This window comes from Convolutriloba macropyga, chromosome 13, assembly GCF_964194025.1.
Source record: "Convolutriloba macropyga chromosome 13, txConMacr16.3, whole genome shotgun sequence".
Taxonomy (NCBI): Eukaryota; Metazoa; Xenacoelomorpha; order Acoela; family Convolutidae; genus Convolutriloba; species Convolutriloba macropyga.
Window position 1 is genome coordinate 7,652,265 of NC_134480.1, and position 12,961 is coordinate 7,665,225.

Below are 12,961 nucleotides of genomic sequence, written 5' to 3' on the forward strand. Positions count from 1 at the left end.
TGTGGGGGTGGGAGAGGGCACTGAGTTACGGATAGAACTAAATGCAGGGGTGGGGTTTGGGATGCGGCGTGAAGGCGTGGGGAGGGGCCCACCATAAATTTATATCTCAACATTTTAAGTGAATCGCATACTTATAGTCTAGTAAGCCAAAAGGCACTGAGAGAACTTAATGACCAATGCCCTCCGGGCGTTACCTGTTTATCACCTTCTTCAGGACGAAAAGCTAAAAGGGTCGGACGAAAAATTGGTCAAGCAAAAAATTGCATCAAAAAAGACTACATGACTAATATAATTGCTACAAATTTTTGAGAGCAATTAATTTGACTTGAATTCAAATTTCAGAAGCGATTGCAGAAGTCATATTTGATTAAGATGTACAAAACAAAAATCCCTAAAGGGCTAGAAATTAACTTCATGAAGGTGGCTTCTAAGTTAATTAATATGGTCAGTCTACCAAACCAAATTTCTCAATGCTTCGAACAGGCAATTGTTTTCTTACCAGTTCCTAGAGTAGAATCAATAGGTCCTAATAATGAAAGCAAAAAATGCTTGAAATTCGAACATAAATTTTTAGATGCAAAATATAAAAAGCAATCACTTAAGTAATTCAGTTGAAGCAAACATCCATTTGAACTTTGAGACAAAAAAGGTTGAACATTTGAGAACTAACCGCTCCATAAAACATGACAACGACCAGAGCGCCAATCAGCAACATAACTCCAGCAGCCACAAGAATCAGTGCGAGAATCCTCGCAGATAAAGACAACCTATTCGACTCCTGAACTAGATGAACAATTTTTGAATCTACTTCCAGCAGTTCCTCGGCCCAGAAGAGTGGAACAACGTAAGTCCAGTCTCTTTTGAGGTGTCTCAAACTGTTCAGTTGGTATTTCTTCAACTGTGTGTTCACTTGCATTCGTTTGGCAGCTTCCAATTCAACACCCGTCTCCTAAACACAAACACAAGCCTTTAATAAATTTTCTAAACAAACCAAATTTACACACTTCAAAAGTTTTTGATTGGAAAAATATCTTACTCAAATTTAAGAAATTTATAGCCTCAAACTTGAGATAGAGAGAAAAAATCAATCAGCTAGGAGTTAATGTTTAAACAGACCGCAATTTTGAAAACATAGCCGGCAAATTGCCGGAAAATAGCCGCCGTTGACATGCCTGACGCACATTGGGATTAAAACAGAAAAATTAAAAAAAAAAATGACAGAATTATTCTAAGTGCCAAAGTGTTCTTATTTGGTGTGCAAACTCCTAAATCAGCTTCTAAACTGAAAACTATTAAGTATAATACTAACGCCAGCTATAATCAACCTTATCGCTATAATCAACCTTGATAACCTAATGCACTATGACTTAATGACCAGGCTTTATCAGTTTATCCCATTTCTTTTGATTTTGCTCGTTTGACTTTGAACTATAAATGGATTGGGATAACAACTTCAAAAAATCCAATAAAAAAACCAAAAAAACAGTAAAAATTAAAGTGAAATTTCCGCATGTGAACAAAAAAACACCAGCGAAAAAAAGCGAGTTACTGTTCAAACACCATTTTCCAACTCTACGTTAAAATTAGAGCGAAAAAATTCACGCCCAAAACCATTAGGTTCGCTTCACATTCTGTTTCGGCGTTACCAAACTCATCACTACAATTTGACTTCAAAAATCATGAAAAAGTGTGAATAGATCATTTAAAAAAACATAGCAGGCAAGTCCAAATACAAAGAATTAAATGACAAACTGAAAAACTGATATATCTGAACAGCAGAACAATTGAACAACGCCAGTCGAAATGAAGTAATCTCAAAAGGTTAAACTAAAATATTCAGAACATACCCCTCAATAGCCGCCGCTGATTCCCATAATCGAGATTGGGATTGAAAAAAATACTAAAAAAGTGAGTTTTGTGCACAAACAATTTCAAAGTGCGAACTATTTTGAAGTCAATTTGAACCTGAACATACTCCTATTTCGTGGTGAGACGACACAGGGGCTAGAATCAATACCAATAAGCACAAGAGATGGCAACTAAGAACAAGTTCGAGTAACTGGCATCTAAAATTCATCTTAATGGGCTGATCCCGTTTATTTCTGATTTCGTTTTTTAATACTGTCTGTTCAGTTTGAATTGATTTGCTGAGCAACTGCTGTCTAAAAACTCTTTTAGCAGAATGAGAGAAGCAAGAAACTAGCCTAGAGAAGACAAAAAAAGATTTCACAAGATATGTTGAACAAGCTGTGACCTAAGGTAAAGCGAAATTTATGTTCAACGAAGTAAAAAAATAGGAGCGCTAAAACAGCCGCTGAGATGAGGCGGCTATTAAAAAACTTAGTGATGCACCTCCTTAAGCTTTCACCCCAGAGGCAATATTTGATCTTTTCAAATCCACCCATTAAACCACGCACAAGCCTTAGAAGGGGTCTAGTACCAACTAAAAATTTAGCATAAACATTTAGAATAAAGATATATGAATCATGACAAACGCTTAAGAAATGAAAATTGCAAAACTTTTTAAAAGTTTCCATACTTCGCAATATAATTAGTTCCAAAACCATTTTTGCCTCTCAAATCTTTCCAGTAGCCTATCTACAGGACCTAAAAATATTTCATTGGCCTATTAAGATCGATAAAACCCAAAAGTGACAAAAATCGTCGGAAAATTTCAAAACAGTTGCAACGAAACGTTGCTGATAATCATGACAATAAAATCTTCAGAACCAATTCACTGTCTCTAAAATCTAATCAGCAAGCTATTTGCAAGTTCGCAGGCCAATAAATATTGATAAAATTAGAACATACGAATTTTCAGACAATTTAAAAACTGCAAACTATCACAAAAATTGCAAAAATTTGTGATGCTAAAATGTGACTGCCCTTCCATTGTCCCTAGCAACAATTCAGTAAGTTATTTATAAACCCTATATGAGGTTACCTTGCTGCTAGGGCTCAGGACTCAAATAATGGCAAAAAGTTAAAAGTTTTTTAATGAAATGGCCAAACTTAGTTAAATTAAAATGGAACATGATGCTTTCAGAGAATTCAAAAAAGATTCCCAAGATTTCAAAAAAGATTTCAATATTGAAAAATTGCTCGAAAATCGCAAAATTAAAAATTTGAAAACCATTCCACTTCCACACTTAAAAAACTTGATAACGTCAATTTAAGACTGGTCAAACAAACATAACCAACTAACGTCGGGCTAATTGCTCTCTGACGACGAGCGGTTTTGGCTTTGTCAGTAGCTAACAACGGTTTAGTGAGGCTAGGTTTAGCTTAATTGAAGAGGCGTGTGGTAAGCGCAGCGGGGGCGAGGTCCACAGGGGGCAACGGCCGAGGGTCTTTGGCTGCACGGCGTTCTTAGAGCCTAAACGATATGGAGGGGTGGGGATGTGGTTTTGAAGTGAGTGCGGTTGGGGTGATGTGGGGAGGAGTGGGTTTGTGGGAGTGGGTGGGGGACGGATCAACCTCTAAGAACCGCCCTTCACACTATAATTATAAGTCTCCAAAGCAGTTTCTGTTAATAGGGTACTTGGAGACTAGTGAGCTGAAAGTCTCTAAGAAAACTTGATGCCCGCTGGGCCCTACCTGTCCAACCCGTTTTTGAGTAAACAAAATCAAATGGGTCGGACAAAAATCGGTCACGCGAAAAATCGCATAACAGAAGACCAACAGGAATAAAATAATTGCTACAGACATTGTTTGAGCCATTGAAAACTCGAAAAACAGGAAAAAATTGCACCATTTTGGGCTCAAAAACTCCTACAACTGAGCTGTTAACCTTGAATTACGACCTTCCCACATTGCATCACTCTAAGCACTTGAAGTACTACTAAAGCCACAGCTAAGTGCCTCTAATAAAACTAGATGCCCGATGAGCTTTACCTGTTTATCCCGTTTAGAAAGCTGAGTCATGGAAAACAGTGTGAAAACATATTACAAAAAAGACAGAGCACCAATACAATGCAATTGCGGGGTTGTATAAAGACAGTACCCCAGTACAATTCAAATTCATTGAATAGTAAAACAAAACCTACTTAACGTCAAAAAACATGTAGCTCACAAAATGGTCAAAAAAGGTACTGATGTCAGGCAGAAGACCTTCATCAACTTTTACAGATGTTCATTCAAGACTGGTCAAAAGTCGAAAAAAAAACAAAAACGTGAATAATTGCACCGGTTTGGGCTCAGAAACTCAATAAAATTACCTTTTAACATTGAATTACGACCTTTCCAGCACTTTCACCACTCTAAACATTTCAGCGACTAGGAAAACCAGCTTCGTGCCTACAACGAAGCTTTATGCCGCTGAGCATTACCAGTTTAACCCGTATTGAAAGCCCAGTCACGGAAAAAAGGTGTGAAAAAAACAGCACGACAAGTTCTGAGATAATCCCAAGAACTGAATGAAAGCTACTTCATTTGTCAAGCAAATCAATTGAACAAGGGCAGGTAGAAAGGCAAACAGTCCCAAAACTTGAGACTAAAAACAAAAACACAAATTGCAAGGGTAATAAATTGGAGAAACTAAAGCAAACAAATATATAAGCATTGCTTTTACACTTAAGATCAAATTTCAATAATTTAAACATACCCTTTAACCCACATACAAGCCTTGAAAGGAGTTAATGGGCCACCAAATATAGAACCAAAAAAATTGCAAAAACTCTAAAAAAATGTTGAAAACGGCAAAAAAAATTACAAAGTTTCTCTAAATTTCGCAATACTAATGTGTTCAAAACCACTTTTTGCTACTTCTCAAATCTTTCCAGTAAACCATTTGCAAGACTTTGAATTAATTTGGCTCCTGGAAATCAATAAAATCAGATAAAGACAAAAAAATTTATACTAAAACTTTATTATAAAGTTGCTATATTTCGTGATAATAGTATCTTCAGAACGAATTCATTGTCTTCAGACACTATTCAGTAACCCAATTTCTAAAAAGTTCTAAAATTTGCAATATTTAAATGTCGAAAAGGATTCCATAGCAACTAGGAAAAATGAAGTATCCTATTTTCGAACCCTAAAGGAGGTTCCTTGGCCCCTGAAGCCGGTAGAACTCGAAAATGACAAAATTTTATAACTTAAAAAATTGAAATTAGTATAATTTTGTGTATTTATGTTTGCACTAACAAAAGACAGAGCACAAAATGATCATAGAAAGTAATTATCTCCTTAAAAAGACTTGTCTGATCTTTTGATAACGTCAATTCAAGACTAAGCAAACAAACATAAGCGACCAACGTTGGGCTAATTGCTCTCAAATGACTGCCGAGCGGTTTTGCCTTGCTCAGAATCTGCACCGGGGGACGGGTCAACCTCTAAGAACCGCCCTTCACCCCATAATACTAAGTGTTCAAAGCAGTTTCTGTTAATAGGATACTTGCAGACTAGTGAGCTGAAAGGCTCAAGAGAAATTATTGACCGCTGGGCACTACGTGTTTAACCCGTTCTTGACTAAGAAAAATCAAATGCGTCAGTTGAAAAATCGGTCAAGCGAAAAATCACATAACGAAAGACCAACAGGACTAATATAATAGTTGCAACCTTTGTTTGAGAGAAATTAAAAAAAACTCGAAAAATGACCAAAAAAATTGGAAAAAACTGCACCATTTTGGGGTCAAAAAACCTAAAACTGACCTCTTAACCTTGAATTACGACCTTCTCAAATTGCATCATTCTAAGCACTTGAGGGACTAATAAAGCCACACTTAAGGGCATCGAATGAAACTAGATGCCCGATGAGCTTTATTTGTTTATCCCGTTTTGAAAACTCTCATGGAAAAAGGTGTAAAAATATATTACAAAGAGGACAGAGCACCAATACAACCCAACTCTGGTATGTTAAAAAGACAGTACCCCAACACAATTCAAATTCATTGAATTGTAAAACAACCAACTAAACGTCGAACGAATTGCTCTCGTACGACTAGTGGGAGCTTTAATCAATTGCAGCCTGCTTCCGTCGGCAAGGAAGGAGCCTGAATTGGACTCAGAAGTTCAATAGTGCGCTTCAAATGATCACATTAGAGTATAATATATATACCACTATTAAGGTTTAAAGTAAAAATGGCACCAGTTTGGGCGCAATTTTCATTTGACTTTGACTATTAAATTGCCGCCAAATTCAACTGCTTGAAATTGTGATTGAGAGGGAATTTTAGATCACGAAAAACGCAGAAAGTCAAGGGCTTAAAAGTCACTCAAAAAGTCAAAACGGTCACGCGAAAACATTGCATACATGTTAATAATAATAGCCTCTCTACGAGAGCAATTAAAAAAGGAGATCGTCTAAATGATAGCCTTTGAGAGGTTGACGGCGGCTATTAAAAAGCACAAAACGACTAATGTCGGGAGAATTGCTCTCGAACAGGCGAGACAATTTAATTCAATGGGCGTAGCCTAGATAAATTTTCCTTTATAGGTGCAAAAATAGTTCACCACGCCGGGATTCGAACCATTGACCACCCGATCCCTCACCAGCAGCACTGCCTACTCGGCAATCAGGGCCTTATTTTTATTTTGCTGCAATCGACATTATTTTAACAACCAGTTTTATTTCGCAGTGAGAGCAATAGAGAATGAAGAACGAAAGCGTGAAAAAGTCACTTGAGAAGTCAAAAAATGCTCTATAAGGAAAGCAAAAACGGTCAAGCAAAAAAAAATTGCATAAAAAAGACCAACACGTTTACAATAACTGCTACGAACTTCCTTCGAGAGCAATTAATAATGAATGGTCGCATTGCTTTAAGCCAACTGATGAAGGCCCTGTATTTTGGTTTCATAATACGGCATACATACCTCCTCACGTGAGTGGTGGTGGGCGGTGGGGGGCGATTCGTTGACCAGATATAAGATTTTAAAATTTAATCCGCCGTGTCCAGAAATTTCCCTGACGGAACTTGAGCTCTCGTCCAGAGCTGTCATCGTTTATTAAATCAAAATGGGCCAAACAAAACATCATAAAGGCCATTTATGTCAACACAGTATAGGTTAGCAAAAAAGACAATGAATGGGATTGAAAAACAATTTGAAAAAAAAATCCGATCAAAAAATTTAAGAAAGTCAAACTCATTACATGGCCAATTTCCGAAAAGACACCTTTCAATTAATTTTGCAATTTGCGTAAACAAAGCCATTTTGAGCATGAAATTAGCCTTAAACTATTTTTTTTGTGTGAAATGATCTTGAAAAAAAGAGTGCCCCAATACAATTCAAATTCTTTGATTTGAAAAAATAGGCGCGCTATAATGGCCGGCTGAGAACATGAGGGCGGCTATTCTAAAACAGCACATATAGCCTGTGTTTCATTTTGAAAAGAATATCCGTACTTGAAACAGCCCACAATTTGATAGTTTATTTGCATCAGTTCTTCTGGTATAAACGCCAAGTGCGAATTGACTTCCTAAAATTTTCAAGTTGTTTGCTCAGTAATTTGCTCAATTAAAACCAGGCTGCAACTTGCCATAAAAACTTATCAAGTGTAAAAGTATGTATGAAAAAATGAGAGAAACGTACAAAATTATTTCTTGCTAGCGAAATACCTTAACTTCAAGCTGAAGCTCAGCTCTATCAGAAATTTTTGTTAGCAGCTAGATCTAAGTTATGCTAGTTATATGCCCACTACATTAAATGCCCTCTTCAGCTGGTCGGATCTATAATGGGATATGTATAGAAAAATTTAACATCGTTATTTCTAAGCAAAGCAAGACTGCTCACCATACAAAGAACTTTAGAAACAATAACTTTCTGTCAACGCCAGCAATTTAGTTCTGCTATCTACTTTTCAAGCAAAAAAGGGGTAAGGGTCAACTGAAAGAGTCGTACACCTCAACCAGAAAATATAAGATTTCTAAACAATTTCAACTTTAATGTCAAAACTTTCTGCCCAAAAGCTCTTCAACTACAAAAATGCGCTCTATCATTTTGACTTGAAAGGACCCAAGGGTGATTTTAGGTTTTTGTGATTGAAATACTATTGACCAGAGCATATGTTTATCCTCCCCACTGTCTTGCCACATTATTTATGTTAACACGGAGGACCAATTCAGTGTTATTAAAGATATTTTGAAGTCAAATAATTAGATCATATACTTAGAAATTAACAAATTGTGCGGATCCGTGAACAAAAACTTGATCCGGTTTAGTGGGACTGTTTATATATATCTCCATGTTCAAAGAAATTGGCCGCTTAATGAATGATGAATTGTCGGATGATCAAATTAACTGATTTCAATAATATTACGACTTTAATGACTAAATGCACGCCAATTGCATGTATAAGTCCTTAAAAAGTAGATAACTTAAACGAAACCTAAATCTATTCATACAAAGCAATAAATTATTTAATTTATTATTTTCTTGACAGTGATTCCAAGTAATAATTTCAAAGTTATCAGATACTTAGATCCGCCTGAATCAGACTTAATTTCGGCAAAGATTGTTATGCTTCTTTTCACCTCGATTACTTTAACCCCGAATATCTTATCACCACATAATTTCACATCGGAAATTAGCGGTGGGCATTATAAGCACGTTCGATTGGGATAGTTTCATATCAACTCAGTTGAGGCGACCCCTGAGGCGTGGTCATGATGCTTATAGTGCCAATTAATAGTAGAGATGTTAAATAATGTTAATGATGCCTAATAAAAAAAGGATTAAAATCGGGGTTTAATGATTTGGGGCTAAACAAATAAGATTGAAAAGCAGTCCACCGGCAAAGGTACGGCTGTCATGAGAGATGCTTACAGTGTTTAATGTGATGTATGTCTCGTGGAGCTTTTTGTCAGGGTGGAATCCGATGATTGTGTCTTGTGTTGTATTGTCAGCATACAAATAGTGAGGCAGGGACATCACAATAGACAGTGTCATTTGCTCGCCTGTCTGCTTTTCCTGCATGAACTCTAAATAAACAGGAATTTTTAAAACAATTTTTCTTTTCCAAAAAAGCTCATTTCAATCTGGGTAGCTTTTGTTTCATTGACGCACACGAAGGACTTCTGCTCCCGGATCGAGACCGAATGATTAACTTGTAAGAACTTGCAAGTTCGTACAGGGCGACGCATCGCCTTGGAAGTTTTTCTTCCAAAAACTTGCAAGTTCTTAAAAGTCAACCATCTTTTGCAAGCAACTTCAAGTTGTTACAAGTTAACCATTCGCCTTGCAAGTTCTTACAAGTTGACCATCTTTTGCTAGAAACTTGCAAGTTGTTACAAGTTAACAATTGGCCTTGCAAGCTCTTACAAGCTAACCATTCGGTCTCGACCCGGGCTGTTACTGCACAAAATATAAAACAGTCAATTCTTTCGAGCACTAATGAACATCAAAACACCTATACCATAAGATGGCAAAATTTTTTATGCTGAAATATTTGAAAACTTCAAGTTTTCTTTGGTTTATACAGAAAATTACTATAATCAGCGATGACAGCTACAGCAAAAAACTAAAAAAAACGCAATCGAAGAGTTAACTTTTAATCGCATCGTAATAAAACATACCCGGCAGATTGCCGGAAAATAGCCACCGTTGATTCCAATAAGCATGATTGGTTTTGAAAGAATAGAAGATATCGCAAAAAAAAAAGATTTTTATACACATTTTTTAAGTCCAATTTATTTTGATGGCATTTCGTAGTTGAACATACTTGTTTCTTAGAGAGAGGCTACAGGGGCTACTATCAATACCAATAAGCATTAGAGATGGTAACAAAGACATAAAGGCACGACCTTCAAATAGCGGGCATCTAAAATTGGGCTTTATGGGTTTATCCCGTTTCTATTTCTGACTTCATTTTTTTATTCTGACTCTGTTCATTTCGTACTGCTTTGCTGAGCAACTGATGTTCAAATTCAATTTTAGCAGAATGAGAGAAGAGAGAAACTAGCCTAGAGAAGTCAAAAAGATTTCACGCAAAATGTCGAAAAAGCGGCAAAATGGTAAAGCGAAAAAAAGTTCGACGAAGTAAAAAAACATAGCAGGACAAGTCCTGACGTACAATTCAAAGAATTTTCATTGACTTAACAAACAACTAGACCTAGAACGGACAATGGGTGAATTGGGAAAACCATTTCTAAAAAAGTCAGATGAAAAAACAAAAAAAAAACAGAAAATCAATGTCAAAATGCTGCTAGGGAGAAAAAAAAACCACTAGTGAGATATGTAATTTTGATTCTAACAAAAAACTAGGTCCAGAATGAGCTGTGAATGGATTGGGAAAACCATTCAGAAAAAAAATCCGATCCAAAAAATCGAAAAAACAGTAAAAATCAGAGTGAAATTGCCGCATGTGAACGAAAAAACCACTACCGAGAAACCGAACTTTTGTTCAAACACTGTTTTCTCACTCTACTTTAAAATTAGAGCGAAAAAAATTCACGCCGCAAAACCACTCGCTTTTTCGCTCCATTTGCTGTTTCGGCGTGACCAAAATCACCGCTCCAATTTGACTTCAAAAATCATGAAAATGTGTGAACAGATCTTCAAAAAAAAAGACAGCGCCCCAATACAATTCAAATTCTTTGAATTGCAAAAAAATAGGAGCGCTATAATAGCCGGCTGAGAAGATGAGGGCGGCTATTAAAAACAAAATAGGAGCGCTATAATAGCCGGCTGAGAAGATGAGAGCGGCTATTAATAAATCATAACTGCGCAGATGATCAGAGCATTTTTGATACAACACCTGACTTTCAGTACTGCATCACTGAATAAGCTTTAAGTATATCCACAACGACCAATCTAGTTTACATAACAGAAAAAAATGTACCGACACTAGCACGGCATTTGTCATACCTAATTTTCATTACTAAATTGCTAGAAAAGCGTTTTAAAAATAATCCAAAAACAGCACTCGGAACAGAAAACTTTCCAATGAGAAAAGATTGAGTTGAGAGAAGAACAGTTGCTAAAAAATTTGAATAAAATAAAAAATGTCGATAATACTAAGCATGACTAACCATAGCAAGCTGACACATCCATAAGACCATCTCCGAGACAGTTGTTAATATCTCCCCCTTTGCAGAAAGCAGCATTGTCCTCAAAGTCCATTTGGAACAGCTCGGGAGGTGCTGAGAACTTTGTAGTTGCAACTCCTTCCACCTCATTTTGAGGATCATCCAAGTCCGCTGTGACGTAGAGACTTCTGCACACGTCTGAGTCGAACACGTACAACCTATCCGCGGCAAAAACTTCGTTCAGGCTTCCATTTTTTTAAAAAAAATTGTGACGATATGAAAATTAGAAAATTAGTAAAAAAAAATTGCTATATGATAGAGAAATTCGACACGCAACTGAGTCGAACACGTACAAGCTGCATGCGGCCAAAGCAGGTGACTTCTTATGATTTGCAAAATAATTTAAAATGACCGTTCAGGTTTCCATGAATTTTTTTTGATTATTTTTGTACCGATATGCAATTTTTAAAAATAAATGATAGAGACTAAGTACAAGCTGAGAAACATGAAAAAGGCTAAATTTTCATAAAAACTTAAATATAATACCACCGACCTGTTCCGCTACTTGTAAAAAATGTTAAAACTTCTGAAATTTGTAAATAAAAAGTTTCGCTCACGGAGTTTCAAAACATCTTCGAAACTTGTCCATAAGAACGAGCCCATATCTTTTCCAAACGATTTCACACAAATTTTGAGAAACAAAAAAACCAACTTTTGATTGGAATAATTGTAGCCTGACAATTTCCACAGCTAAATTACATAACTACTTACCCAGGGGGCAACTATTTCTCGTCAAAATTGGAAAGCAAAATGATAATCAGAGCAATTTTACTCTTTCCAAAATTGCAATCAAAACTATCGAGGTGTGATTAGGAAGACATACAAAACGAAAGATACAATACAAAAGAACATAGCGTCAAGAAATCGTAAATTTAGAGTAATGAATTTGTAGAATTTCCGTCTCTGCTAGTTGCAATCACGTGAACATATCAATGTTTTCTTAGTAAAATTCATGTACACATTTATGGCGACACGTATATCGTAGATATATTCATCTGATCTTAGTGTTTTCATTGATTCTAGGGTTTACTCATACCCTCATCCCGTGACTCGGAAGAAGTTTACATTAGTCCCTTGATTAACCAAACAAATAGCCCAAAATTTGGTAAACAAAACCGCGAAGTCAAAGGGAAATCGGAAGCTAAATTAGTTAGCAGCCTGGATAATGCGGCTCCTAAATCTATGGCTCTTGCTCATTTCAATTGCGCCATCAAGGGATGTTGGGTCTTGTTTCTATTTTTGTCATCATTCTTTCTGTTCACGTATGTCCTTCCATAAATTGGAACTGAGCCTTTAACTACATACGCCTACCATAAATCACTTTCTTTAGCCATCGTATAAGTGCTGGTTCCATCTATTTCCAATTTTGGATAGTTGTATAATATGAAAAAGCGCATGCCCCCAAATTTAGGAAAAAAACAGATGAATTGGTCAACTTATCTACAGCAAAACAGAACAGTTTGAAATGCACTTATTAAAGGTATCATTTTATTGTTGCCTACAGAGAAAACAAAAGCAAATTTTTCATTACGAAGCACACATTAGTTTGAACACACAAGTTTGCGGAAATAGAAAACTTTGTTCACGTGCTTAAGATAAATATCTGCAAACTGAACACTTACCGAGCATGTTTGTCAATATCAACAGGAAAGACCTCTCCGTCAGTGCCGTTGATCATGTTAGCGTACTTGCTACTGTAGAAAGGCAATGACTGCATGTTGTACCACTGGATAATCTTGCCTCTTTTCTCGTTCAAATTGTCCTTCCCGGTTAGCACGGCGTAAGGCCCGTCATTTGAGTTGTTAGACTAAAAACTCACTACGATAAGTGACCTCCAAATCAGACTATTGAGTGAACATTATCGGGTATCGTAAACTGATGCTCTACAAACAAGTTTGATTTTGAATTCGAAAGATATCAAGGTTGGCAAGGACAAA

The 12,961-nt window shown here is 36.4% G+C and overlaps 1 protein-coding gene across 3 annotated transcripts in view; it reads right to left on the minus strand.

The window, feature by feature from the left end:
- The window catches only part of LOC142351940 (lysosome membrane protein 2-like), a 48,990-nt gene that overhangs the window by 10,501 nt on the left and 25,528 nt on the right, over positions 1-12,961 (minus strand). For all 3 annotated transcript variants that reach the window (XM_075404213.1, XM_075404215.1, XM_075404214.1), the window contains exons 6-9: positions 12,647-12,831; positions 10,968-11,182; positions 8,764-8,918; positions 671-949 (exon numbers count right to left, since the gene is read on the minus strand). In XM_075404213.1, the coding sequence (XP_075260328.1) occupies positions 671-949; positions 8,764-8,918; positions 10,968-11,182; positions 12,647-12,831 (834 nt within the window). The remainder of the gene's footprint in view (positions 1-670; positions 950-8,763; positions 8,919-10,967; positions 11,183-12,646; positions 12,832-12,961) is intronic.